Source organism: Stegostoma tigrinum, chromosome 6, assembly GCF_030684315.1.
Source record: "Stegostoma tigrinum isolate sSteTig4 chromosome 6, sSteTig4.hap1, whole genome shotgun sequence".
Taxonomy (NCBI): Eukaryota; Metazoa; Chordata; class Chondrichthyes; order Orectolobiformes; family Stegostomatidae; genus Stegostoma; species Stegostoma tigrinum.
The window spans coordinates 16,945,007-16,972,064 of NC_081359.1; the positions used below are offsets into that span (position 1 = coordinate 16,945,007).

At 39.6% G+C, this 27,058-nt stretch overlaps 1 protein-coding gene across 1 annotated transcript in view; it reads right to left on the minus strand.

The window, feature by feature from the left end:
* The window catches only part of pcca (propionyl-CoA carboxylase subunit alpha), a 352,214-nt gene that overhangs the window by 310,454 nt on the left and 14,702 nt on the right, over nucleotides 1-27,058 (minus strand). Inside the window, exon 4 of the mRNA XM_059646462.1 lies at nucleotides 15,026-15,094. Within this exon, the coding sequence (XP_059502445.1) occupies nucleotides 15,026-15,094 (69 nt within the window). The remainder of the gene's footprint in view (nucleotides 1-15,025; nucleotides 15,095-27,058) is intronic.

Sequence of the window (27,058 nt, forward strand, 5' to 3'; positions counted from 1 at the left end):
GTAATGAGGCAGGTTTGATAAAAAGATGTCAAAGTGAAAGTCCCCACCAAAACAGTGACAAAACACGGTAGAATTTAGCATTTGATTTTAAAAGGAGGAACTTTAGGAACTAACCAATAGGTGACAGAGAATTGGCATAAGGGGTCATTTTCCAGGTGGGAAGCTACATCTAGTGGAGTGCCCCAGGGATGAGTGCTGGGTCTAAAATTATTACAATGTATGTTAATGATTTGGATGACGAAAGTGAATGCATTGTAGCCAAATTTGTGGACAACATAAAAATAGGTAGAAAGGCAAGTGGCAATGATTCCGATTTCGCAACGAGATATAAACAGTTTAAGCAAGTAGGTAAAAATTTGACTGATGGGGAATATAATGTGGGGATTTGTGGGGTTGTGCCCTTTGGTAGGAACGAATGGAGGAGCTAAAGGTTACTTAAATGGAGAAAGACTGCAGAAAGCTATAGCACAAAAGATTTGAGTTTGTTCACTCATAAATCACAAAAAGCTAGCATACAAGTTCAGCAAGTACCAGAGAGGGCAAATGGAATTTTAACATTTATTTCAAGAGTCTGGAGTATAAAAATAGGGAAGTCTTGCTAAAGCTATACAAGGCACTAGTATGACCACAACCAGAGTACTGTGAACTATTCTGGTCCTCTTATCTAAGAAAAGATGTCATGGTATTAGAAGCCATCCAGTCACACTTTATTAGGTTGAAGCCAGGTACAGAGGAACTGCCTATTGAGGTCAGGCCGCAACTCAACAGAATTTTGAGGAGCACTTTTAGAATACTGCACACAATTCTGGTCATATTTCTATAGGGAGGACATTGTTAAACTTGAGAGGGTGCAGAAAAGATTTCCACGGATGTTGCCAGGGTTGGAGGGTTTGAGTTATAGGTAAATGTCGAATAGGCTGGGGCTTTTTTTCCTGGAGTGTCAGAGGCTGACAGGTGACATTATAAAGGTTTATAAAATCATGAAGGCATGAATAGGGTGAATATCGAAGATCTTTTTCGTGGAATGGGGTAGCCCAAAGTAGAGGGAATAGATTTAAAGTGAGAGGGGAAAGAGTTAAAAAGGAGTGAGGGCTAACTTTTTCATGTAGAGGGTGGTGCATGTATGGAATAATCTACCACAGGAAGTGGTGTAGGCAGGTACCGTTATAATATTTAAAAGGCATCTGGATGGATATATTAATAGGAAGAGTTTAGAAGGATATTGGCCAAATGCTGACAGATGAACTATGTCAGATTGAGATTACTGGTCAGCACAGACAAGTTGAACCAAAGGATCTGTTTCCATGCTGTATGATGCTATAATGAGAGAGAGAGAGACTTTTAACCAAAGACATCTGGTCTGAACTTTAATCTAAACTCCTTACACTGAGGTAATCTTCAAAGATGTTCTAGGCCGGAGATGATTGACGTCCAACGACCACAACCATTTTCCTTGTGTTAGGCACAACCTCAATCAGTGGCAGGTTTTCCCACTGATTCCCACTGAATCCAGTTTTACAAGATCTCACCAGTGACAAGTTTAGTCACTCTCAGCTCATCCCTCAAGATCACTCCAAATGTCCATGTTTAGACCAAGGCTGTAATGTAATGAGGAGCTGAGAGGCCCCAGCAGAACTAAGCATAAGCAAAAGAGTTATTGCTAAGAAAATGCCATATGAAACCACTGTCAACAATCTCTTCCAGCATTTTGCAGATGATTGAGAATAGACTGAAATGGCAGTAATTGATCAGATTGGATTTATCTTGCTTTTTGCAGACAGGACGTTTTTAGACAATCTTCCTCATTGCCAGGTATGTTCCTTGATATCACATGGAGAGAACAGAACTGGCTGAAGTCTGGTTTTTATTCTGCGCTTCTTGGGATATGGGCATCACTGATAAGGGCAACATTTGTTGCCTATCACTATTTCCCATTCCTTGAACTCAGCAGCTTGCTAGGCCATTTCTGAAGGCAGTTTAGAGTCAATTGTATAGCTTTGGACCCAGAGTCACGTGGCCCCAGACCTGGTATGGAAGGCAGATTTACTTCACTTAAGGGGCAATCTATGATAGTTTCATGGTCAACGCTGATGAGACTAGCTTTTAATTCCAAATTTATTCACTGGATTTCAACTGCATCATGGGATTTGAACTCATATCCCATAATATTAGTCTAAATCGCAGAATTACTCACCAAGTGATATTACCATGGTCCCACTATCTCCAACTGGTATGATGTGATGCTAAAGAGGAGGCCAAGATGGATCATCTGCTCAACATTCCTAGTTGACAATGGATACAAAAATCTCAGCTATATCTTTTGCATGGTATGTTACAGACTGCATCATTGAAATTGGGAATATTTGTGGAGTTGCTTTATCCTGTTAGCTGCTTAATTGTCAACCACCATTCATAACTGGATGTGACAAGATTCCAGAGGTTAGATGTGAACTGTTGGTTTTTTTGGGGGGGGGAAGAAATCGCTTACCTTGGCCTACTGCATTCTGCTTCCACTGATGTGCTTGAAAATAGTCCTGCATTGTAGCTTCACCATTTCCATAAATGCCTACATCAGCTAGTCATGCCCTCCTTCATTCTCATTGAACCAGGGTTGATTCCCTGTCTTGATGGCAATGATAAAGTGGGGGATGCGTCAGCCATGAAGTTACAGATTACAATTCAAATACAATGCAATTTCTGAAATTAATAACCTTGTTTATTAAATAAATCTAGTAATGGGCTTTTCTACTGTAATCCTAATATGAAAAAACTATAAAATTGGCCATAATCGGTAACTGGCCGAAACAGTTAATTTTACTTTCTGGCCCTTGGAGTACTGGGCCTAGAGTGAGAGAATTCACTCCTCCTGTCCTGGATGTAACAGAGTCAAAAGTAAAGGAGCAATACCTTAAATTGAAAAAATTGCTCGGACACAACGTTTCAATCACAGGGTAGCCGAAAGGTAGGAAACTCTCCTCCACTTGCCACCCCTCCAAAAATATTGCTGAAGACAGGGGATAATTGAAAATTTCAAAACTCAGATTGGGACATTTTTGTTGGAAAGAATATGAAAGGAAATGAAGTCACAGCAGGTGTGTGGAGTTAAAATACAGATCAACCATAAAAACTTATTAAAAGGTGGAAAAGGCTCAAGAGACTGTTTCTTTGTTCATGCAACATTAGGTCATACATCACAATTTGTGGGATGACAAAGTAATCAAAATAGAACCCAAAGTTTTGCTGAAAGCCCATACAAACCACATTTTCTGAACACAAGTTGTACAATATACCACATGTTTGAAAATTTTCCAATTGTTCCAAGCAAAATCATATTCAATCATGTACTGCAGACAGCATTCTCTTACTCAACAGCCAGAGATAAATTATCTACTTGTTTGAAAATTTGTGATCCTAAAGCAGTTCATGTATGTTCAACATCTTTTCAAATTCAGTCAACATTCAAAATTGTTCTCATTTCACAATCCTTTTCACTGAAATTGGAAACTAAATCAATACGAACCATTTAGGACTGCTTGAGCAGTGAAGCGTTCTTTTTGAAACTGATGAGCTTTCTCTAGTTCTGCATGGGGGCAAGCACGTGAGCTTTTTAGTGTTTGGGAAAGGACCGTATGGACCTTGGATCTGAGCTGAGGACTCCCTTTTATGGGTCACTGGAAGCAAAGGGCAAAACCTCATGCTCTGTTGTGAAAGAAAAACTAAATATCGTTGAAGATGAGGCACAGGATAGGTCAGAGCTAGGACGCGGTAATTTAAGAGCCCATAACTGAAGCAATTTTTGAGCTTTGTTATTACTTTCCTAAAACTCACCAGGGTGCTTTGATGTCTTCAAAAAGTTTTCTCCTCCCAAAAACAGTAGTTCCTGAAGCTTAATTTGGAGACAAAGTGTGGGCCCTGAAATCCAAGACTATTCAGCAAAATGCAATGGATGCTGTACTTAGCCCTTTATCTATATGTACTGCTGGCTCTTCAAGTAACGGGAGTTAACATGGACATTCTCACAAAATTGTTGGAAGTGCCATGTGTTGTGGTTGTTCCAATTTGTTTTTGTACCTTTATAGCATAAACAGATTCAAAGAGACCTGCCTGCAATTTGGATCAGAGACATACAAACAAAAAAGATTTATTGAAGTTTTAAACCACAAAAGTTGCTATCACACATTTTAAAAATACAAACTCTTCAAAATCTAATGATAAATTAAATTCACTCATGAATGGAGACCAGGTAGTTAAGGCAACAGTAACAGATATTTTAATTTTACAGTTTCTTTTACATTTTTCTGACTGATAGGCATGCCTGATTGCTTGTTCCTTCAGTTAGAAATTCAATTCCTTCTCCCAATTTCAGAAGATTATGCATATTCCACATCTGCAACAGAGCATCATTTTTGATAATGCTTGAAATCATGTTGATGTTCCTAAACTATAAATTATTCACCATTACAGATCTATGCAATCATAAAAGAAGTTTCTGATGTAATTTTATTCATTGGGATTATGAACAGAATTACACTGCTTTAAAGTCCAGTAAGTGCTAAACCTTAAGAATTATTTTTATTTTCCTCCATACATCCTGTACAACAAAATCATTTCTTAAGCATATTTCCCAGCCAAGAAAACACTGTTAGTGCACAAAGACTTCTCCGTGAGAAACTGAGAATGGGGTTGATGGGGGTGGGAGAAGAGTGGGTTTGGGAAAGAAATTTCCCTATAAGAGCAAGGGGCAGAAGACCTGCAAGAGTGAGAGGGAAAAGGATTAAAGCTCCATGACAGCCATTGGTGCTTCTAAGCTTTCAAATCTAAAATTTCCACTTACAATCCCACTTGGGCCCTGGTCCCATTTATGGAAGTTCTGCACCAAGGATTAATTTGATTCTACTATTAAGCCCAATTAGTGTTTCGAGGTAATGATTTCATCAGGAAAGCAGTGTTAAACAAGACAGAATTATACAGTGTACATTTACACGCATATTAATTGAATACTGTCACACCATCATACTGGATTTTGAAACAAACGTAAAAAATGGAAACACATTCATGGTTGCAGTTGCAAGGCTTCTTAGATAATGATGTTTGAGGTTGCACCTTTAAATTTAGCATAAATGAAGGCAATATGTGATCTGTTCTGAAATCTGGAAGCTTAGGTAATTTGATTGTTAGTGATCAAAGGCAGGTTTAAGTTGTTTATTGGTAAGAAGGTACAGATATTTATCTTTGACTACACCTCTGAATTTCCCAACTAGTGTTGTAGGTATCGGGTTGTAAAGCTTTTACTGTAAACTGTCTGTTCACTTCAAAGATAAAAGATAGTTGGAATCAAGGGTACCTAATTAGTATTTCTATCTAGAATACAAGTTAATATGTTTCATGTTGCGAAGGGGAAGAGGAAGGGTAACGGGAATGGGAAAACACTTTTGAGATCAGGTTACAGGCTTCCACACAAACCAATGAATATCACTGACAGACATCAGGTTTATGTAGTCAGCAGGTAAAAATGATTATTCTAACTTTGTGAGCTGCCACAGCTGGATACGATTGGTCTTTAATTGAAGAGTTGCATCCTGTGGGTTTGCAATGATTTTCCATGGAATAGCCTATAGGCTTTAGAGCTATTGGTGGGTTTAAGGCATTCTCTGAATCCTAAAGAAAACATCTGGAGATGGTCAAAGTCAGCACTAAGAAAACATTGAAATATGGAAATCCATTGGAACGAGGGAACAATATGGAATGTTGCTAAAACGAGTATAATTCTGTAGATAGTGTGTTGGGAAAGTATAAGTGGACAATGTCAGCTTCTGCAGTTTAAAGTAATGCCGACAAAAGTATTTAGTCAATATTGTTTTTCTTAGTTCTGTGTTTTGGTACAAGTTACAAAACATAAAATCTTGTTGTGTCATTTTTTTTGACTGGTAACCGAAAGGTTGAATTACTTAAGTTATCAGTGTCTATGGAGATCATAGTATTATGCAAGAATTAAATGTTGAAAAGTTCGCTGCAATTAAGATACTGACATAACAACCTACATATTTCACACAGATTCACTATTATCTCTTTCTTCAGGTTTCAGGTCAAAATGAGTTTTCTTACAGTACTGACTTATTTAAATAGTTTAAATACTGATTATTTAAATAAACAGGAAAAGCTTTAATCAGAAATAGTATCTTTATTCTGTTGTGGCTCAATGGTAAATGCCCGAGGCACTGTGCTAAACCACCCAAGCACATCAAGAAGGAACTATGGATTAATCCCTGGTCAGTACAGAGTTAGGTGTTTTCAGCACACACAGCATTAAGAATTTTTATAAACAGGAAACAGGAAAGTTCTCTCCAAATGGAACAGTCTTCTATGTGTCAATCTTCGAACAGTTCCAGGTGTTGAAGCAGGTCTCTGACAATACAGTAAAGCTTGTGTATTATGTGTTATACTGCTGGAAAGAGCAGATAATTGAAGAAAGGAAGGGCAACAAATTGTGGATTGAACAAGATCGATCGCTGCAGTTTCGGTGTTCAAACACATCAGACCATTTAAAGAGCTTACAGGAGTCCCTGGGAATTCTATGCCATCAAGACAACTATGACCTAAATGAGAGACAGTTCATAGATGGGCACCTCATTAGCAGTAACCCTATGAAGAATGCTGGATGGATTATTGCTGCTGGTTAAATGAAACCCAATGGCCTAAACAGTTGGATGAGATGACAGAGATCCCACAGCAAGTTGGAAAACAGATTGCAAGTGATCCCACACAAAGTAATGAGAGTCCTTATAGCTATTGTATTGACTATTTAAAGTGAAATGTACTCATTTATTTCAAATTATTCTTCACCTGTTAATTTTTAAAAATTGTGTTGATTTTAATTGCTTGAACAGTAAAAATTTTAAAACTTGCAATCTTGCCCAGTAGTATTCCTTTCGTTGAGGTCAGAGATTCCCTTCCTTTTGAATGGTTCTTAGCTTACATGATGAGAAAAAAATATACACAGTTTAACGTTCTCCAGTATTATAGCGCATAAATGTTATCATGTAGCATGCAAATATATAGGTGTCACTTAGGCACAGGACTGGATCGCGATATGAAAACTCGATAAACAACCTGGGTGACAATCTTTGAACAGCTTCATGCGTTAAGAATAAATGATGCACTGCTGTTGAACTACAGCTTTACTTGGTCAGAATCTTTGCAGTGGTAAACAGTTAGAACCAGGTGAGACCGGATAAGGTAGTAAGAGCAGGTGTGGTGGTGGCCGTGATGACTCACACTCATTTATGCATAGTATCACTGTTCCTCCACCCACATCCTTCCAGGCCAGAAACTCTCTCTCTTTAACTTGTAACTGAGAGAGGTAAAGGCCCACATTTAAGGTACAAGAAATAGAACAGGGGACATGTCAGACCAGGGCAAGTAAATGTGTATCTGCTTAAACTGACTGAAGAATTATTAATGAGTAAATTCTAAGCCAGGAAATAATTAAATGTCATATCAATACAAAGAGGGAACAAAGATGAGAATAACAGCGAATGGTAAAAAAGAAAGAAACAAAAAGACTTATTTAAATAAAAGCCTAAGTGAGTTTACAGACAAAAATATTAATTCATTGTGGTATTTTTAGTTACTTAAATCAAAACATTTTTGAAATCATGACTCTTTAAACTCAAATGTCACTATTAAAAACTTTCAACCTATTAATTGAAGCTTTTCTTAAAATGCACTTATTTAACTTAATTGGACGTTCTTTCCTTGTTAAAACTCCCAACAACATGCAAAATCTGAATGAGTGACACTCCACATTTTGTTGAGGTTACTTTTCAATGCCGCATGGGTAGTTGGGACAGTAATAAAGACTAACTACACCATTATACGTGTACTTACACTGGAATGGCTAACTTTCTTTGGTAAGATGTGTCTGTTTAAATGAAGAAGGTACCGCAATTAATGTTATTCTATTGGTTTCAATGCATTGTCTCTCAATGAAATATCAATGCTGCAGATTCCAGATTACTGCACTATAACTGCATTTGCGTGATCAAAGGAAGTTGCCATCTAATTTATACTTTAATAACAGCAAGTGCCAATAGCCTCATATTTTTTAAACCATGAAATCCAGCCATTGTGCTCTGTTCAGAGGATCAAACAACTTGTTACAAAAAACAATAATAGTACTGCTTAAATGTCTAAGAGCCACAACACAGACAGTAAGAAAAGAAAGGTTTAACCTCCAGTCAAGTGAAAGTCAAAACCATAACCAGAAATAGTTCAAATGTTTATACGATTGCATGAGAAATTCAGCGTTTACAATGTGTCACACCCACTGATAACATTGTAAGTCATATGCTTGAGCTTGCTAAAGTTGAAAACCTCAAAGCCAGAAGCAGACTCCCAAGCCCATAAAATATATGCTAATTTAAAAGATAATTTATATTTCATTAAAATAAAAGATGGACATTTACACAGCACCTTTTACAATCTAAAGTTGCAACAAAAACTACACTGCAAATTGTATAATGTTGGAGACAAGGCAGAACTAATTTGTGCGTGACTAGATTGCACAAACAGCAACATGATAATGGCCAGGTAATCAGTAGAGGATATTGGTTTAGGGAAAAATATCAGCAAGGGTATTGGGAAGAACCCCTGCTCACCTTCAAAATAGTACCATGAGATCTTATAACTAGAAAGGCAGATGGAGACTCAGCATTTAATATCTAAACTCTAACAGTGCAACATCCCCCCATCTCCTTCTCTCTCCCCTAACAAGCACAGCACCAAGAATATTACTACCTAGATTTTTCTGCTCCAGTCACTGGAGTGGGTCTTGAGCCCAACCTTCTGACTCAGAGGTGAGTATGCAACCCACTTAGGCCTGGTTGACACTTGTATATGCATCTGATCTATCAAATAATCCTCTCAGTAGCTTGGAAATAAACACTGGAAAAATAATCTTGAAGACATGACTACAACTGTTACTGCCACAACTTTTACCTCTTTAATTCTTTCTGTCCTATACTTTATTTTGGTTCCTTGCTGAATTTGTTACCTTTAAGAATTGAACTATACTCTAATATGCAAGAAGAGTGGGCATGATCTTCTATCTGAGCTCCACTAGTGTGCTGTATTTTACCATGCAGAAGATCACTGGCTCCAGTCTTCAATATCCTCAATGCCTGACCAAGCATGATCTTTGGAATAGAGAAGTCACTCCCAAACTGTTAAGGGAAGAAATGAATGCATGTTTAATCTTCAGGGCTCTTCTGTCATGGAGACAAGCTGTTGAATGCCATTGATGAGCAGTTGTTAAAAAGATTCTTTAATCAGTTATAAAGATATTGGAAATAGCAGGTTTTTTGACTGGCACACAACTGTTTTCCGACCAGATTATAAAGAGTTTGTTTGCTTTCCAATTGGCTTGGGAAGGTTGTGCATTACAAGGATGGATGTGCTCGGCAATCACTGGCAAGCACAATGCTGTTGTTCTCTTAGACATGAGCACAAAGAACAAATTTGACCCATTCAATGCGGCACTGAGGAATTGCTGGAATACACTCCAATTTCCTGGATGAGTGCAAATCCAACAACATTCAAGAAGCTTAGCACTAATCTGGATAAAGACGACCACTTGATTGGTACTGTATCCACCATAATCAACATTCATTCTCTCCACCACAAAAGTGGAGCAGCAGCAGTTTGTACCATCTACAAGATGAACTGTAGCAAATCACCAAGGTTACTTTGACAGTATCTTCCAAATCCATGACCATGTAGAAGGACAAGGGCAGCAGATACATGGGAACACCACGGCCTGCAAGCTCCCTCCAAGCAACTCACCATTCTCATTTTGAATGGTATTGCTGACTCTACACTTCTGCTGGGTCAAATCTTGAAGCTCCCTCGCTAACAGCATTGACACAGTGCCTATACCCCAAAGGATGCAGCAGTTCAAGAACATAGCTCAAATTAAGGACATTTAGGAGTGAGAAATAAAAACAAACCTTTTCTTTAAATAAAACCGAGGGCATCTGTCAGAGGTCAACAAAAAATGTCCAATGGCACCATTTCAAAAATAAGGCACGGAGCTCTCCGCAAAGACTTGGCCAATATTTAATCCCTTGACAATCACCCTAAAACAGTTATCTGATCATTACTGGAACATGCAATGAATGAATTTGACTGAGACATCTCCTACAATACAACAATGACTGCACTTCAAGAACGTGCTTAACTATACCTTTAGGTTGCCTGAGCAAATAAGACACCGTATGAGGGCAAGTATTTCATTTTTCTCACTGATATTGTGAATTCAGTGCAAAGAACATAACTAGTTCAACAAAATCTTGCAAACTGCCAATATGGAGCACAATGAGGACAAGGCAGCAGACTCAAGGGATCACCTTCATCTCTAAGTTCCACTTCAAACTTAGAACGAGATCAACACCCCTTCATTGGCAGTGGGCCAAAATTCTGAAACTCCCTTCTGAACAGCATTGTCGATAAACTTAACATTATACAGACTGCAGTGTCTGAGGAGTCAGGTCACCACCACTTTCTCAAGGGGAGTAAGGGATGGGCTATAAATGCTTGCCTTACCAGGGATGCTCATATTCCTTGAACAAATAAAAATAATGTCACTGTCAGATTATGCTTACAGTGTGGCACAATTTCCATAGTCCAATTGATTTACAGAGTAAGTGAGAGGGAGCTGTATCACTCTGCCAAACTTTGCACTCACTGTAAGACAGAAGCCATTTCCTGAAAGGTTTAAGGCTAATCATTCACGAGTGGACATTGACACAAAAAAAAACATTTATAGACTTAATTGCTGCACTTGCAAATGGATACTCAATGTTCTTCTTATATGAGAAATGTCAGAGACCAGTTTATTTTAATGTTCAAGTCATTATTGAGATTTTTACTTAGATGTAAGCATACTAAGATGTTTATACATCTTGGTTTTAAGTAACTGGCCACAATTTGAATCTTAACATTTAATTTTTGCGGCTTGTTAAAGTTAGAACATGTTCCAACTGGATATCTCAATGGAAAATGAACAGACATGCGTAGTTTTACTTAATTAACACACAGGATACATTGCCTTACTAACTTCAATTGTAGGAGGGGCTGAACTACTTGCAGGAAGGATATACTATCTGTAGGTTTCCTGATACTCCACAATGCCTACAAAATTCAAGTGTACAGCTCTTTGAGTGCTTAATTCTATTTTTACCTTTAAACGGGGAAAATATAAATGTATACGTTTAGAATAAGGTTAGTATTTTTGGAAGTGTTTGAACTGAAGGAACAGGATAAAATGACATAATTTAGACCCCAAATATGGATACATTGAATTGTACAAAAACACATGCTTTCTCATTAAAAACAACTAAGAAATATTTAAAAGTGCTCTTGCTCAGGGAAGTAGACCTAAAATTACAGGCTCCTGTAATGTTGGCTCCATTCAGTCTAGTGAAATATATCAAAATAGAGCAAAAATGGAACAACATCACCCTTCCTTGATTGTGGCTGGCTCAAAAATTCTTGAACTCCCTCACAGCACTGGGGTATACCTACACCTCACGAACTGCAGCATTTCAAGTTGCAGCTGCCTCAAACCTTTGCGAGGTAAACTAGAAACAAGCGAGAAATGCTGATCTTCTCAGTGATACCAGGTCCCATGAATTAATCAAAGGTAAAGTAAGAGGTTGAAATATTGCTCTAATACCACTTCAAATTTTGTACTAGATGTTACTAGCATCTTTGATTCCTTGTCATTTAGCTCGAGGCATAAACAATTCAAAGTCAGTTCGGAAAAGGTGTTGGCCATTCTTTTCAAGCCTGCTCCGCCATTCAGTTAGATCATGGCTAATCTGTACCTCCAATCCAAAACCCTACAGTTATGGGATTTGTCTCTTTCCAGGGAAAGAAAGGAAGTCTTTTATTTCTATAGAGCCTTCCAGACATCCTAAAGCTTTTCACAGGCAATTAAGTGCTTTTGAAGTGCAGCCACTGCCGTAATCTAGGAATACAAGGCCTTTTCAATGAACGTGTAAAATTTGGTTAATTTTCCACCTGAGTCACACAAAAATCTGGTTTTCAAAGAATGCATTGACGTTTCTGAATTTTAATTATAAACCCCGGGGTTTGCTGATCTCAACTGTTGTGGAAATGACATTGGTTGGAGGATCACTGGAACGTTCTGAAGGAGAACGTAACAATCTGTAAAAGTGAGGAATAAAACAAGGATTCTCATTTCCTATCTTCATACACATGAGCAGTCACTGGATTAAGAATAAATCAGCTGTCAGCAACCCCAGCCACCCTCACCACAATGATGTGCTGAGAAGTTTTAACATCCTAGATCAACAGAGAAGATTGGCTATTCGGGGGTGAATTATCCAGACATCCTCTGCCACTCATGCAGAGTGGCATTCACTACTTAATTGTGGGAGAATAAATAGCATCGATGCAAAATATTTGAGGACAAGATGCAATTTACTTTCATCAATTCTTGGTCACCTTTAATAAATGAATGGCAAGCAATGAAAATTATTAAAGAACGCATTGTTTATACTCAATCCACATTCCATAACAACTTCTATGCAGGTAATTTTCAATTTTTATATTGTTTCTGATAGTATAGCTTTGAGCTTTGATGTGCAATCGGTGTCATATTTCTTCTCTTTGCAAAAGAGCAAAGTCTTAATTATATGACATTTACGAGTTAAAAATATTAAGTATGCACTACTAACTTTTCAACAAGCCATTCCAAAATGTATAAAATTTCATTAGAACACCAAGAGGGCCAACTTGCATGTCTACTGTTCAGGGCAAAAGCAGTTCATACCAGATGTCATCAGTGACAGAAAAATAACGATTATTATAACACATTTTAACAGAGTCATAGAGATCTACAGCAAGGAAACAGACCCTTCGGTCCAACTCATCCATATCAACCAGATATGTTATTTAAATATCATCCCATTTGCCAGCATTTGGCCAATATCCCTCTTAATCTTTCCTATTCATGTACCCAGCTAGATGTCTTTTAAATGTTGTAACTGTACCAGCCTCCACCACCTCCTCTGGCGGTTCATTCCATACACGCACGATGCTCTGCATGAAAGAGTTGCTCCTTAGGTCCCTTTTAAATCTTTCCCCTCTCATCTTAAACCAATGTCCACTAGTTTTGGACTCACCTCTACTCTGGGAGAAAAACTTTGGCTATTTACCCTATCCATGCCCCTCATGATTTTATAAACCTCTATTAGATCACCCCTCAACCTCTGACAGTCCAGAGAAAATACCCCCAGCCTATTCAGCCTCTCCCTATAACTCAAATCCTCCAAAAGCAACAAGATTCTCATAAATTTTTTCTGAACCGTTTCAAGTTTTGTAACATCCTTTCTATAGCAGGGGACCCAGAATTATACGTTGTATTCCAATAGAGGCCGAACCAATGCCCGGTACAGATGCAACATGACCTCCCAACTTCTATACTCAATGGACTGATCAATAAAGACAAGCGCACCAAACGCCTTCTTCACTACTGTCTACCTGCAACTTCATTTTCAAAGACTATGAACCTGCATGACAAAAAAGGGAAAATAAAGGATTTCAAATCTGGTATTATGGTGACATAAACTGTACCTATTCAAACATTGTAAATACACATGCACATTCAAGATTGAGAGATAAAAATCAAACGTGAGACCTCTTGACTGGAAGGATAAAATCCTCTTGCATTATTTCAAAGAGCAGGGAGGAACCATCCCAGATGCCCTGGACAAAAGATATTCCTTGCTCATCACCTCTAAAAACAGATTACCTGCTCATTAACGTACAGCTGTCCATGGGGATCTTAGTGTACGAATATACACTGCTGTACTCCCTACATGACAGAATTGACTACACTTCAAAGATTACTTAATTGGCTCAAAAATGCATTGGTATGCCATGAAATTACAAATGGCATCATATAAATGCAAACCAGTATTTCTCTCTCTCTCTCATTCCATTTCCATTCATGCAGCAAAGCATTGTGACATCTTTCAGATCGTGAAGTCAAAGAGATATGTATCTTGGAAACAGACCCTTTGGTCCAAATCATCCTTGCTGACCAGATACCTTAAATAAATTTTGTCCCATTTGCCAGCATTTGGCCAATATCCCTCTAAACCGTTCCTATTTATGTACCCATCCAGATGCTCTTCAAATGTTATAATTGCACCAGCCTGCACCACTTCCTCTGGCAGTTCATCCCATATATGCACCACCCTCTGCTTGAAAAAGTTGCCCCTTAGGTCCCTTCTAAAAATTTCCCCTTCTCACCTTAAACCCATGTCCTCTAGTTTTGGACTCCCCCCCCCCCCCCCCACACCAGGGAAAAGACCTTGTCTATTTACACTATCTATGCCCCTCATGATTTTACAAATCTCTATAAGGTCACTCCCTAGCCTCCGACGCTTCAGTAAAAATAACCCTAGCCTATTCAGCATCTCCCCATAGCTCAAACCCTCCAACCCTGGTAACATCCTTGTAAATCTTTTCAAAAATCTTTCAAGTCTCAAACATCCTTCCTATAGCAGGGAGACCAGAATTGCATGCAGTATTCCAAGAGTGGCCCAACCAATATTGAGTACAGCTGCAAAGTGACCTCCCAACTCCTATATTCAATGTACATGTCAATAAAGGCAAGCATGCCAAATGCCTTCTTGACTATCCTTTCTATCTGCCACCAAACACATGAGGGAAACATCAGAATTTATATTTTTTAAAACTATACCGACTCTAATAAAACGGCTTTCTGGTACATAACTAAGTGACAAGTTAGAGTTTCTAACTTTGCTAAGCACTCTTCCAACAAAATAGTACACTTCTTGGGATTGTTTCTTGAGCTTGAAAGTCAATTTCTGCAGAGTGATTGTACAGTACATTCAAAAAATGACAAACCAGTCATATATTCAAATTGCAAAATAAAAGTAGGAGTTAAGTTACATATTGATAACTCGTCACTTACAGCATTGGAGTCCACATCACTGTGAATTGCAACTGTTTTTATGCCCATCTTCTTGCAAGTCTTAATGATCTACAAAAGACAAAAACCGTGAAGTCAACTATTTAATTTTTTTTATATAACTAAATAGACAAAACATTTTTCTGTTGAAAATTTCCTCCTTTCTTGCTAATTGATAGCCACTCTCACCTCCAAAACAATTGGATGACAATAGTCATTATTATGGTTAGCATTCCATAATCAGATAACAGAAACAATGTCATATTTTTACAAAGTGTACCAGGCTACTAATGCTCATTGTCACAGCAGCAAGGGGGCAGAATTAATCTCGACACTGATCGCTCCTAATTTCTACAGTCTTTATGTTGACATAAGTCAATTATTTTGGGGCAGGGGAAAAGAAAGCATTTCAAAGACAAAATCTCAATTAAATTTTCTAAAAAACCTTCACATAGCACAGAGGGAAGCCATCCAACCCATGGTGGCTGTGCTAGATCTTAGACTTATCCAGTGGGTCCAACTACCAATGACAGTTCTCCATAGCCCTGCAAATTTGTAAATTTCTTTTTAACTACTAATCAAGTTCCCTTTTGAAGGATACCAGTGAATCTTCCTTTCAGCCTCTACATTCCAGACTGCAACAGCTCAGTGCAAAAGGAAATTCCTTCGTACTGGCATTGCATTTTGGTAAAACAAAGACAAGACTTATACAATTAAAAGTAGGATCTTGAGCAAGGTTATAAAACAGAGACACCCAGGAGTTCAGGCACACAATGTTATGAAGCAGAGGTCACCCACCATCTCAGCACCCCACCTCTGATAATTAAAACCAAAACACCCAGCGAAACTCACCTTCCCTCACCTCAATCTGTTAACAGAAGTGTGAAAAGTAGTGTAAACTGCCTCTCACCTCCCAATCTGTTATAAAGGAGTGGTTAACTGAAATGAAATCCTTTCACTCACTGTATATTCAACAAGTAACAATTTATTTATTTAATTTTTACAGTAAACAAATTAACAGAGCTACTAACAAAGCGAACAATTCCCCCTTAACTACTAATTATTCCCGAATTTAAAAAATTTCTAATGTATGCTGCTCCAGTTGATATGACTCTCACTTATATAAACCAAACTAATAAACAAAAGTTAAAACTTAATCTCGCAAAATTACAGCCAGCATAAGTCTTCTTGAATGTTCTTTGCCTTCTTCATTGTCCTCCAGTCAGGAACGCCTTCTTCTGTCAACTTCTTGAGTCAGGAATATTAGCAAAGAGTGCCATCATACCTTTATTTAGATGGTGCTTACTCTAGGAGCTTAGTGATTTCTGTGGGAGACAGTGAGTTTCTCTCCAGATGGCAGATCACTCTAACTGATTTTCAAATGCCCTCTTCATTTATACCTTGGGATATCAAAACCATCAGATTTAAATTTAATTGGTTTTTAGTTTGGTTTAAATGAATTGGCTGATTTTTAAACCAGTTGCCTTACAATAAGATAAATCTCTGCCTGGGTTGTTATCCACACAGCCTTTTGATACAGTATTTCAATGTCAGGAGCTCTCTGTGCACCTGCCCTTTTTTTATAAATTTCCAAGCCTAGAAAAAAAAAATCTTTTAAAGGGACTAAGCACTCTCTTCCCCCATGCCCCCCATCATTTTACGAACATCAAATTCTAAAGTATTGCCTTCCAATCCACAAATACTCTACCTAAATTCGCAACAATAAGTCTTTAAACTTTACATCATGCATAAATAGGGCCATTAAGAAGGTGTTTAGCATGCTTGCCGTCACTGCTCAGTCCTTTGATTATAGGAGTTGGGATGTTATGTTGAGGATAAACAGGACATTTTTGACACCTCTTCTGTAATGTGTGTCCAGTTTTGGACTCCCTGTTAATAGAAAGGATACTATTAGGCTAGAGAGAGTTCAGAAGAGATTTGCCAGGATTTTGCCCAGCACAGAGGGTTTGAGTTATAAGGACAGGATAGGACTTTTTCACTGGAGCCTATGAGGTTGAGAGGTGACCTTATAGAGATTTAGAAAATCATGACAGGTATAGATAAGGTGAATGGCAGCTATCTTTTCCCTAGCACGAAGAATTTCAAAACCAGGGGGCATATTTGTAAGGTGAGCGGAGAAAGATTTAAAAAGACATGAGGGGGCAAGTTTTTTTTAGAAAAACACAGAAGTCATTACTATGTGGAATGAACTTCCAGAGGAAGTGGTGGATGTGGGTACAGTTACAACATTTAAAAGACATTTGGATAAGTACATGAATAACAAGTGTTTGGAGAGACATGGGCCAAGCGCAGGCAGGCGGGACTAGTTTGGGGTTATCTTGCTGTCACGGACTGCTTGGACTGAAGAGTGTGTTTCTGTGCGGCATGACTTTATTAATTAAAATTCAGTGACACATAGGGACACTTAGCTGTTGATTTTATTGTAGCTTATAGACTTAAATAAGTAATTCAAGAAATTAATGTTCAAAATAAACTAAGCAGTTTAAATTCAACAAAAAAAGTTTCAGCAACATTAGCCATCTCTCAAGGTATTGCTCAAGGAGGAAGATCTCCCTCTTTTTCTGTCCATTGTTGTTCACCCATTGCAGAGATTTTTGCTCATGCATGCCAGCAATTTTGAAGAAAAGTTGTCAGAAAGACAGAACAGAGATAAAGCTAAAGCCAAAGTCATGTCAGTGTCATTCCAGGAAGGACCATTGCTCCTCAGCAGCCAAGTTCCTGTGAAAGAAGAATTATGCCAAAAGTGCAGCTGCTGGAGTTCCGGTTGATCACAACCAGCATCCTGACCACAGAAGTCCTGGAGTTGACCAACAACACAGCCCCCGTCATCGAGAGGACCCACACCACCCTCCGGGTGGCCACCAGTAATGAGGTGAAATACAACATGTTGAAGGGTTGAATAATGTGCAATCAGGGCAGGGTATAGTTTGATATCCAGGTCAAAAAGAAGTACAAAGAGCAAATAAAGCAGGAAAGACTGAATCTGATAAACCAAATCCTTGCTGCAAAGTAGCTAGAGACACTTGAGGTACGTAAGTTCATGTTGTGCATGCTTGAGGACACAGGAAACAGTGCAAATCAGACACCATCCAAAGAACACAAGCTTGGAGCAGCGGAAAGCCAGTACAAACTTCACAAAAACAGGGGTTTCCCATGCAAGAGAAAAATTATCGGGTAAAGTTTGAAAAAGTACCATGTAGCCTCACAGCCAATGCAGCTGATTTTTTTAAAAATGGATATTAAACAAGATGTATGAGGAAAACATGCATGAATTTTTTTCTGAGCAACAGTGACGTAATGAGTATGCTTTCACAAAGCACTTTGAAAATCATAAAAATATTGCAAGTTTCTTCACAGGACCATTAGAAAACAAAAGTTGATACCATTCTGCACAAGGAAATATTAGGATACCATCAAAGGAGAGGTTTAAAGGAGACATTCAAAAGGAGGAAAGAGAACTGCCAAGCAGACAGCAGATAGAGTCAAAGATATAAAATGTGAGGTTCCATGGCACAGGCCACTCCATACAACCCTTACTGACCTGAGCAAACCGTGGCAAAGATCAGAAAATGTAACGTTCTAACTGACCTTCAATAAAAATATGGAGGAAGCAAATTTTAAAACTTATCTGTGGATGTGAAAGCATTAAAGGAAGAAACAGGTATATAGAGTGACGGTGGCACTATGGTAACGTCACTAAACTAGGAATCCAACAGCCAAGGCTAATGCACTGGAGCATGGTCTTGAATCTTACTACAGCAGGTAATGGAATTTAAATCCGATTGATTCAATTTGAAATATAAAACTAGTAATCATGACCATGACAGTTATCATCAATTGTTGTTCAACCCAACTGGCTCACTGATTTCTGTAGATTTTCTGCCTATAAACGACTGCAGGCTCACAAAAATGTGGTAGCGTGGCTGATACAGTCCACATGGACTTCAGTATGGCTTTTAACAAGGTTTCACATGGCAGATTGGTTAAAGAGTCAACAGCCCAGGGGATCCAGGGCAATTTGGATCCAAAATCGGCTTAGCGGCAGGAAGCAGATGGTCAAAGGGTATACTTGTGACCAGAAGCTTGTGTCCAGTGGTATACCATAGCAATCTGGGTCCCTTGCTGTTTGTAGTGTACATTAATGATCTTTACATAAAACGTAGAAGGTACGATCAGTGAGTCTGAAGATTACACGTACATTACTATGGTGATAAATATTGTAGAGAAAAGCCTTAGATGGCTGACCAACACTGGCAGGCTGGTTTGACACGCTGAACTGTGGTAAATGGGTTCCAATTCTGCAAAACATGAGCTGATGCATTTTTGAATGACTAATAGATAAGGCGGGGTACATGTTGAATGGTAGGATACTAGGCAGTATAGAGGGACCTTAGTATGTATATGTCCACATTGCCTGAAGGTAGCAGGACAGATAGTTAAGGATGTTTAGGTGGCATGAGAGATACATGCCTTTATTAGTCAAGGCATTGAATACAAGAGCAAGGAGTTTATGATCTAACATAATGTTAGGTAGGCCACAGCTGGAATATTTTGCGCAGTTCTGGTCACCACTGGAAGGATGTGATTGCACAGACAGGGTGCAGAGAAGATTCACCAGGTTGCTGCCTGGGCTGGAGTGATTCAGTTTTGAAGAGAGACTGGATTAGTTGGGGTTATTTTTCTTACAGAGGAGGCAGAGGAAGAGTACAGGTGTTAAAAGTTATAAGGGACAAGGTTAGGACAGATAGGAAGAAATGTGTCCCCTTAGTAGAAGGGTCAAGGATAGGGGTTACAATTTTAAGGTAAACAACAGGAGATTTCGAGAGGATTTGGGGAGAAGATGGAAAGGAGGTGGTTGATGGAAAATATTCAGCCTGAAGTCAGGTCAATAACGGCGTGCAAGGATCTGTTTTGGGACCACTGCTGGTGGTCATTTTTATAAATGACTTGGACGCAGGCATAAGTGGATGGGTTAGTAAGTTTGCCGATGACACTAAAGTCAGTGAAGTGGTGGACAATGTGGAAGAATGTTGCAGGTTGCAGGAAGACTTGGATAAACTTCAGAATTGGGCTGAAAGGTGGCAAATGGAGTTTAATACAGATAAATGTGAGGTGATTCACTTTGGGAGGAATAATAGGAAGACAGAATACCAGGTCAATGGAAAGATTCTTGGTAGTGTGGATGTGCAGAGGGATCTTGGTGTCCATGTACATAGATCCCTGAAAGTTGCCACCCAGCTTGATAGTGCTGTTAAGGTGGTTTACGGTGTGTTAGGTTTTATTGGTAGAGGGATTGAGTTCCGGAGCCGTAATGTCATGCTGCAACTGTACACAACGCTAGTGCAGTTCTGGTCACCCTGTTACAGGAAGGATGTGGAAGCATTGGAAAAGGTGCAGAGGAGATTTACCAGGATGTTGCCTGGTCTGGAGCACAGGCCCTATGAAGAAAGGCTGAGGGACTTGGGTCCGTTTTCATTGGAGAGAGAAGGAGGCTAAGAGGGGATTTAATAGAGACATACAAGATGATAAGAGGATTAGATTGGGTGGACAGTGAGAGTCTTTTTCCGAGGATGATGACTTCAGCTTGTACATGGGGGCATGGCTACAAATTGAGGGGTGATAGATTTAAGGCAGATGTCAGAGGCAGGTTCTTTATTCAGACAGTGGTAAGGGCATGGAACGCCCTGCCTGCCAATGTAGTTAACTCAGCCACATTAGAGGCATTTAAACCGTCCTTGGATAAGCATATGGATGATGACGGGATAATAGAGGAGGAGGGGCTTAGATTAGTTCAGAGGTCGGAGCAACATCGAGGGCTGAAGGGCCTGTTCTGCGTTGTATTGTTCTATGTTCTAAGACTTTTCTCCCAGACAGTGGTGGGTATTTGGACCTCACTGCCTAAAAGGGTGGTAGAGGCAGGAACATTCAAGAAATTTAAGAAGTATCAGATGAGCACTTCAATCAGGGAAGGGGTTATACTGGACCTGGTTTTAAGAAATGAGCCCAGCCAGATGAATGAAGTTTCGGTGGGGGAAGCATTTCAGAAGTAGTGACCATAATATCAAAAGTTTTAAGATTCTCGTGGATAGGAATAACAGCAGGTGAAGGCGAACTATAACAACGTTAGGCAGGACCTGGAGAATTTTGATCAGAGGGTAAATTCGAGGGTAAACTGACTTTGGGCACAGAGTATTTTGAATGGCAGCTGTTAAGAGTTGAGGAGCAGCACGTTCATGCGAGAATGAAGGGTTGGTATGGCAAGTTATGTGAACCTTGGATGACCAGGGATGTTATGGCCTTGGTCAAGTAAAAGGAAGCATACATTATGTCAAGGAGATGGGAACTGGCAAAGCCCTTGAAGTACATAAGGAAAATAGGAAAGAACTTAAACTAGGAATTACAAGGTCTAAAAGGGGTCATGAAAATTGGGTAGCAAATAGGATTAAAGAGAATCAGAAGGCATTTTATACATACATAAAAAGCAAGAGGATAGCCAGGGAAAGGGTTGGCCCACTGAAGGACAAAACAGGGAATTCATGTGTGCAGCCAGAAGAGGTAAGTGAGGTCCTAACCAAACACCGTGTGTCGAGTTTCTAAGCCAAGTCGCTAAAGGAAGAGGTGTTGTCCACCTTAAAAAGTGTTAAGAAAAGGTTAAGGAAAATCCCAAAGCCTTTTATTCATATATAAAGAGCAAGAGGGTAACTAGAGAAAGGATTGGCCCACTTAAGGACAAAGAAGGAAGGTTATGCGCTGAGTCAGAGAAAATGGGTGACATTCTTAACGAGTACTTTGCATCAGTATTCACCAAGGAGAGGGACATGACAGATGTTGAGGTTAGGGATCGATGTTTGCTTACTCTAGGTCAAGTTGACATAATTAAGGAGGAAGTGTTGCGTATCCTAAAAAACATTAAGGTGGACAAGTCCCCAGGTCCGGATGGGATCTATCACAGGGAACTGAGGGAAGTGAGAGAGGAAATAGCGAGGGCTTTAACAGATATCTTTGCAGCATCCTTAGACACGAGTGAGGTCCTGGAGGACTGGAGACTTGCTAATGTTGTCCCCTTGTTTAAGAAGGGCAGCAAGGATAATCCAGGTAATTATCGACCGGTAAGCTGAACGTTAGTGGTAGGGAAGCTAGTGGAAAAGATACTGAGGGATAGGATCTATTCCCATTTGGAAGAAAATGGGCTAATCAGTGATAGGTAACATGGTTTGTGCAGGGAAGGTCATGTCTTACGAACTTAATAGAATTCTTTGAGGACGTGACAAAGTTGGTTGATGAGGGAAAGGCTATAGATGTCATATACATGGACTTCAGAAAAGCGTTTGATAAGGTTCCCCATGGCAGGCTGATGGAGAAAGTGAAGTCACATGGGGTTCAGGGTGTGCTAGCTAGATGAATAAAAAAAACTGGCTAAGCAACAGAAGACAGAGAGTACTAGTAGAAGGGAGTTTCTCAAATTGGAGACCTGTGACCAGTGGTGTTCCACAGGGATCTGTGCTGGGACCACTGTTGTTTGTGATATATGTAAATGATTTGGAGGAAGGTTTAGGTGGTCTGATCAGCAAGTTTGCAGATGACACTAAGATTGGTGGAGTAGCAGATAGTGAAGGGGACTGTCAGAAATTATAGCAGAATATAGATAGACTGGAGAGTTGGGCAGATGGAGTTCAATCCGGGCAAATGCAAGGTGATGCATTTTGGAAGATCAAATTCAAGGGCGAACTATACATTAAATGGAAAAGTCCTAGGGAAAATTGATGAACAGAGATATCTGGGTGTTCAGGTCCATTGTTCCCTGAAGGTGACAATGCAGGTCAATAGGGTGGTCAAGAACACATATGGCATACTTTCCTTCATTGGACAGGGTATTGAGTACAAGAGTTGGCAGGTCATGTTGCAGTTGTATAGGATTTTGGTTCGGCCACATTTGGAGTACTGTGTACAGTTCTGGTCGCCACGTTACAAAAAGGATGTGGATGCTTTGGAGAGGGTGCAGAGGAGGTTCACCAGGATGTTGCCTGGTATGGAGGGTGCTAGCTATGAAGAGAGGTTGAGTAGATTAGGATTATTTTCATTAGAAAGACGGAGATTGAGGGGGGACCTAATTGAGGTCTACAAAATCATGAGAGGCATAGACAGGGTGAATAGCAAAAAGCTTTATTTCCCCCCCCCCCCCCCCCCCAGAGTGGGGGACTCAATTACTGGGGTCATGAGTTCAAAGTGAGAGGAGGAAAGTTTAGGGATATACGTGGAAAGTTCTTTACACAGAGGGTGGTGGGTGCCTGGAACACATTGCCAGCAGAGGTGGTAGACGCAGACACGTTAGCGTCTTTTAAGATATATTTGGGCAGGTACATGGATGGGCAGGGAGCAAATGGACACAGTACATTAGAAAATAGATGACAGGTTAGACTGAGGATCTTGATCGGCGCAGGCTTGGAAGGCCGAAGGGCCTATTCCTGTGCTGTAATTTTCTTTGTACTTTGTTCTTAGATGAGAGAGGAGTTCTGATGGGATCTTTCCCAGAATATTGGGGGAGGCAAGAGAACAAATTCCTGGAGCATTGACAGACATGTTTGTATCCTCTTTGGCCTCAGGTGATGTCCCAGAGGACTGCAGAATAACCAATGTTATCCCATTGTTTAAGATGGGTAGCAGGATAATCCTGGAAATTACAGACCTGTGAGTCTCATGTCAGTGGTTGGGAAATTATTCGAAATGATTCCCAGAGACAAGAACTATACACATTTTGAAGTGAATTGACTTAGTGTGATTTTGACAGCGTGACAGCATGATTTTGCATGGTAAAGGTCATGCCTCACTAACTTGATCAAGTTGAGGAAATGATGAAGATGGTTGATGAGGGAACAGCAGTTGACATTGTCCACATGAAATTCAGTGAAGCCTTTGACAAGGTTTCTCATGGCAGACTGGTAGAAGAGATAAAATAACATGGTATCAGGGGTGAGCTGGCAAGATGGATACAGAACTGGCTCAGTCATAGGAAACAGAGGGTAGCAGTGGAAGGATGCTTTTCAGAATGGAGGGCCGTGAACAGTGGTGTTGCAATAGGATTGCTGTGGACCTCGGAGCCTCAGTGCTTGGACCTCTGCTGTTTGTGGTCTACATAAATGATTTGGAGGAAAGCGCAGCTCATCTAATTAGAAAGTTTGCAGGTAATACAAAGATTGGTGGAGGTGCAGATAGTGAGGAGGATTGTCAAAGATTACAGCAGGATGTAGATCAGTTGGAGACACGGGCTATTTAAAAATGGCAGATGGAGTTTAATCCGGACAAATGTGAGGTAATGCATTTTGGCAGATAAAGTACAGGTCAGAATTATACTATGAATGCTTGAACCCTTGAGAGTATTGATATGCAGAGGGATCTGGGTGTGTAGGTCTACAGATCACTGAAGATGACAGCACAGGTAGATAAGGTAGACAATAGACAATAGGTGCTGCAGTAGGCTATTTGGCCCTTCGAGCCAGCACCACCATTGGTTATGATCATGGCTGATCATCCACAATCAGTATCCTGTTCCTGCCTTATCCCTATAACCCTTGATTCCACTATCTTTGAGAGCTCTATCCATCTCTTTCTTGAAAGTATCCAGAGAGTTGGCCTCCATTGTCTTCTGGGGCAGAGCATTCCACATAACCACCACTCTGAGTGAAGAAGTTTTTCTTCAACTCTGTTCTAAATGGCCTACCCCTTATTTTTAAACTGTGTCCTCTGGCTCTGGTCTCACCCACCAGCGGAAACATGCTTCCAGCCTCGAGTGTCCAATCCCTTAATAATCTTATACATCTCAATCAGATCCCCTCTCATTCTTCTAAACTCAAGTGTATAAAAAAAGGTAGAAAAAAGGCTTATGGCATGCTTGCCTTCATTGGAATGAGCACTGAGTATAAGGATAGACAAGTTATGCTGCAGCTTTACAGTATTGTAATTAGGCCATATTTGGAATATTGCATACAGTTCTGGTCACCACTCTACCAGAAGGCTGTGGATGCTTTCAGGAAGGTACAGAAAAGGTTCATCAGGATGTTGCCTGGTATGGAGGATCTAGCTACGCAGAAAAGTTGGACAAATGGGTCTGTTTTCACTGGAACGTAGGAAATTGATGGGCAACTTAATACAAGTTTGTAAGGTTATGAATGGCATGAATAGAGTTGAAAGTATGAGGCTTTTTCCCAGGCTGAAGGGTTCAATTACTACAGGTTCAAGGTGTGAGGAGGGTAAGTTTAAAGGAGGTGTGTAAGGCAAGTTTTTCCACAAAAAGGGTGGTTAGTACCTGGAACACATTGCCAGAGGTGGTCGTGGAAGCAGACACAATAGCAGCATTCAAGAAGCACTTGGACAAATACATGGATAGCAAGCGAATAGTGGGATACGGATCCTATAAATGAAGACAGTTTAAGTAATGGAAGGGTGAAATGTGTCAGCGCAGGGATGGAAGGCCAAAGGGTCTGTTCCTGTGCTATACTGTTCTTTGTTCCAAATACCATAGCATATATGGCTGCAGCCAAGTGCTGGAATATGGGATTAAAATAGATAGGCATTTGGTGACCAGCATAGACCTAGTGGGACAAAGGGCCTTTTTCCATGCTGTAAAATCTCTGACTCTATGACTCTCTAAGCCATAATTTCGAACTGGAATAGGGATGGCCTTCAAATGCCAAACTTTCTAACAACATCTGCATCCCCTGAAACAATAAAGAAGCAAAAACGTAGTAAGCAGCAAAGAGATTTCGGGAGTAAATTTCAGAGTTCAGGACCAAGGCACAGGTTCGTACAGTGGAGCAATGATAACTGTGAATCTGCAAGATGACAGAATTAGAGAAGCACAGAAATCTCATAGGGTTGTAGGGTTAGAGGGAGTTATAGAGATTGAGAGGGTAAGATCATGGAAGGGTTTGAAAACAAAGTTGTGAATTTTAAAAATCAAAGGGTTACTGGCATTGGAACCAAAAGAAACATGCAATTATAGCATTAGTGGGGTCAAGTAAAGAACAGCTAAACAGATTGGTAAAACAAAATTGGATACCATGCCACAAAAGGTCAATACACATTTGTTTCCCAAACCACCAAGCAACACCACTGCCGGCCATGGTGCACAAAGTGTTAAGGTGAACCACGAGTCACATTTTATAACAATTTTCACGCAGTTCCTTGAAATAATTCTTTATTGCCTCTTCTCTTTCAGCTTTATCACTACAGATCTTTGATATTCTTCTTGTTATTATCTGTTCTGTTCAGGATGTCATCCAATTCAGTTTAACTCAAATTCACAGTGGTATATAACTAGACAATAAAACAGAGGAACATTCAGAACCTTGAGTATTTTAACTGTTTTTATTTTAACCACTCACTGTGCCAAAATTCTGAAACATCCGCACGAACATGCAGTAGACATTTCCAAGTTGCAAAGAGAATTAACTAAGAATTCAATATAATGTGGCTGAAGTGCAAGACTAAGCCTTTAATCACATCTTCAACATTTTTCCATAACAACCAGGAGCGCATATTAGGAACTAGAATGGCATCATGCCACGACCTTCTGTACAGTAAAAATAATAGCACAAAATCCTGGCTGTACGATTTCCAAATGTTCTCAGCAGAACAGGTTCTGAATTAGGCAGAAGTGCACTCCTTAGAGTTAAAATTGGAAAATAAAGAACAATTCACTCACCCTTTAAAACACAGAGATCTTAACATGAATGTGCAATTAAACATGTTCTTTTGAAATAACTCCCTTTTTGGTGGAAGTTTTATCTGTACTTTAAATTCCATTGATTTTTTCAGAAATGTTAATTTAATTGCCAATACGAATTGTGTCAAACTGGATCCATGTTATGCTGGGTCAAATATTGCTGGCCTTCATTGCCAGTTCCCATTAATTGCCAAACAGCATTAAACCAGCCTGTAGCCTATCCCCAGGAAATCATCTAGCTTCTGGATGAAATGTGCACTCTCAAACCAGTGACTACTACTTACTCTCATGGC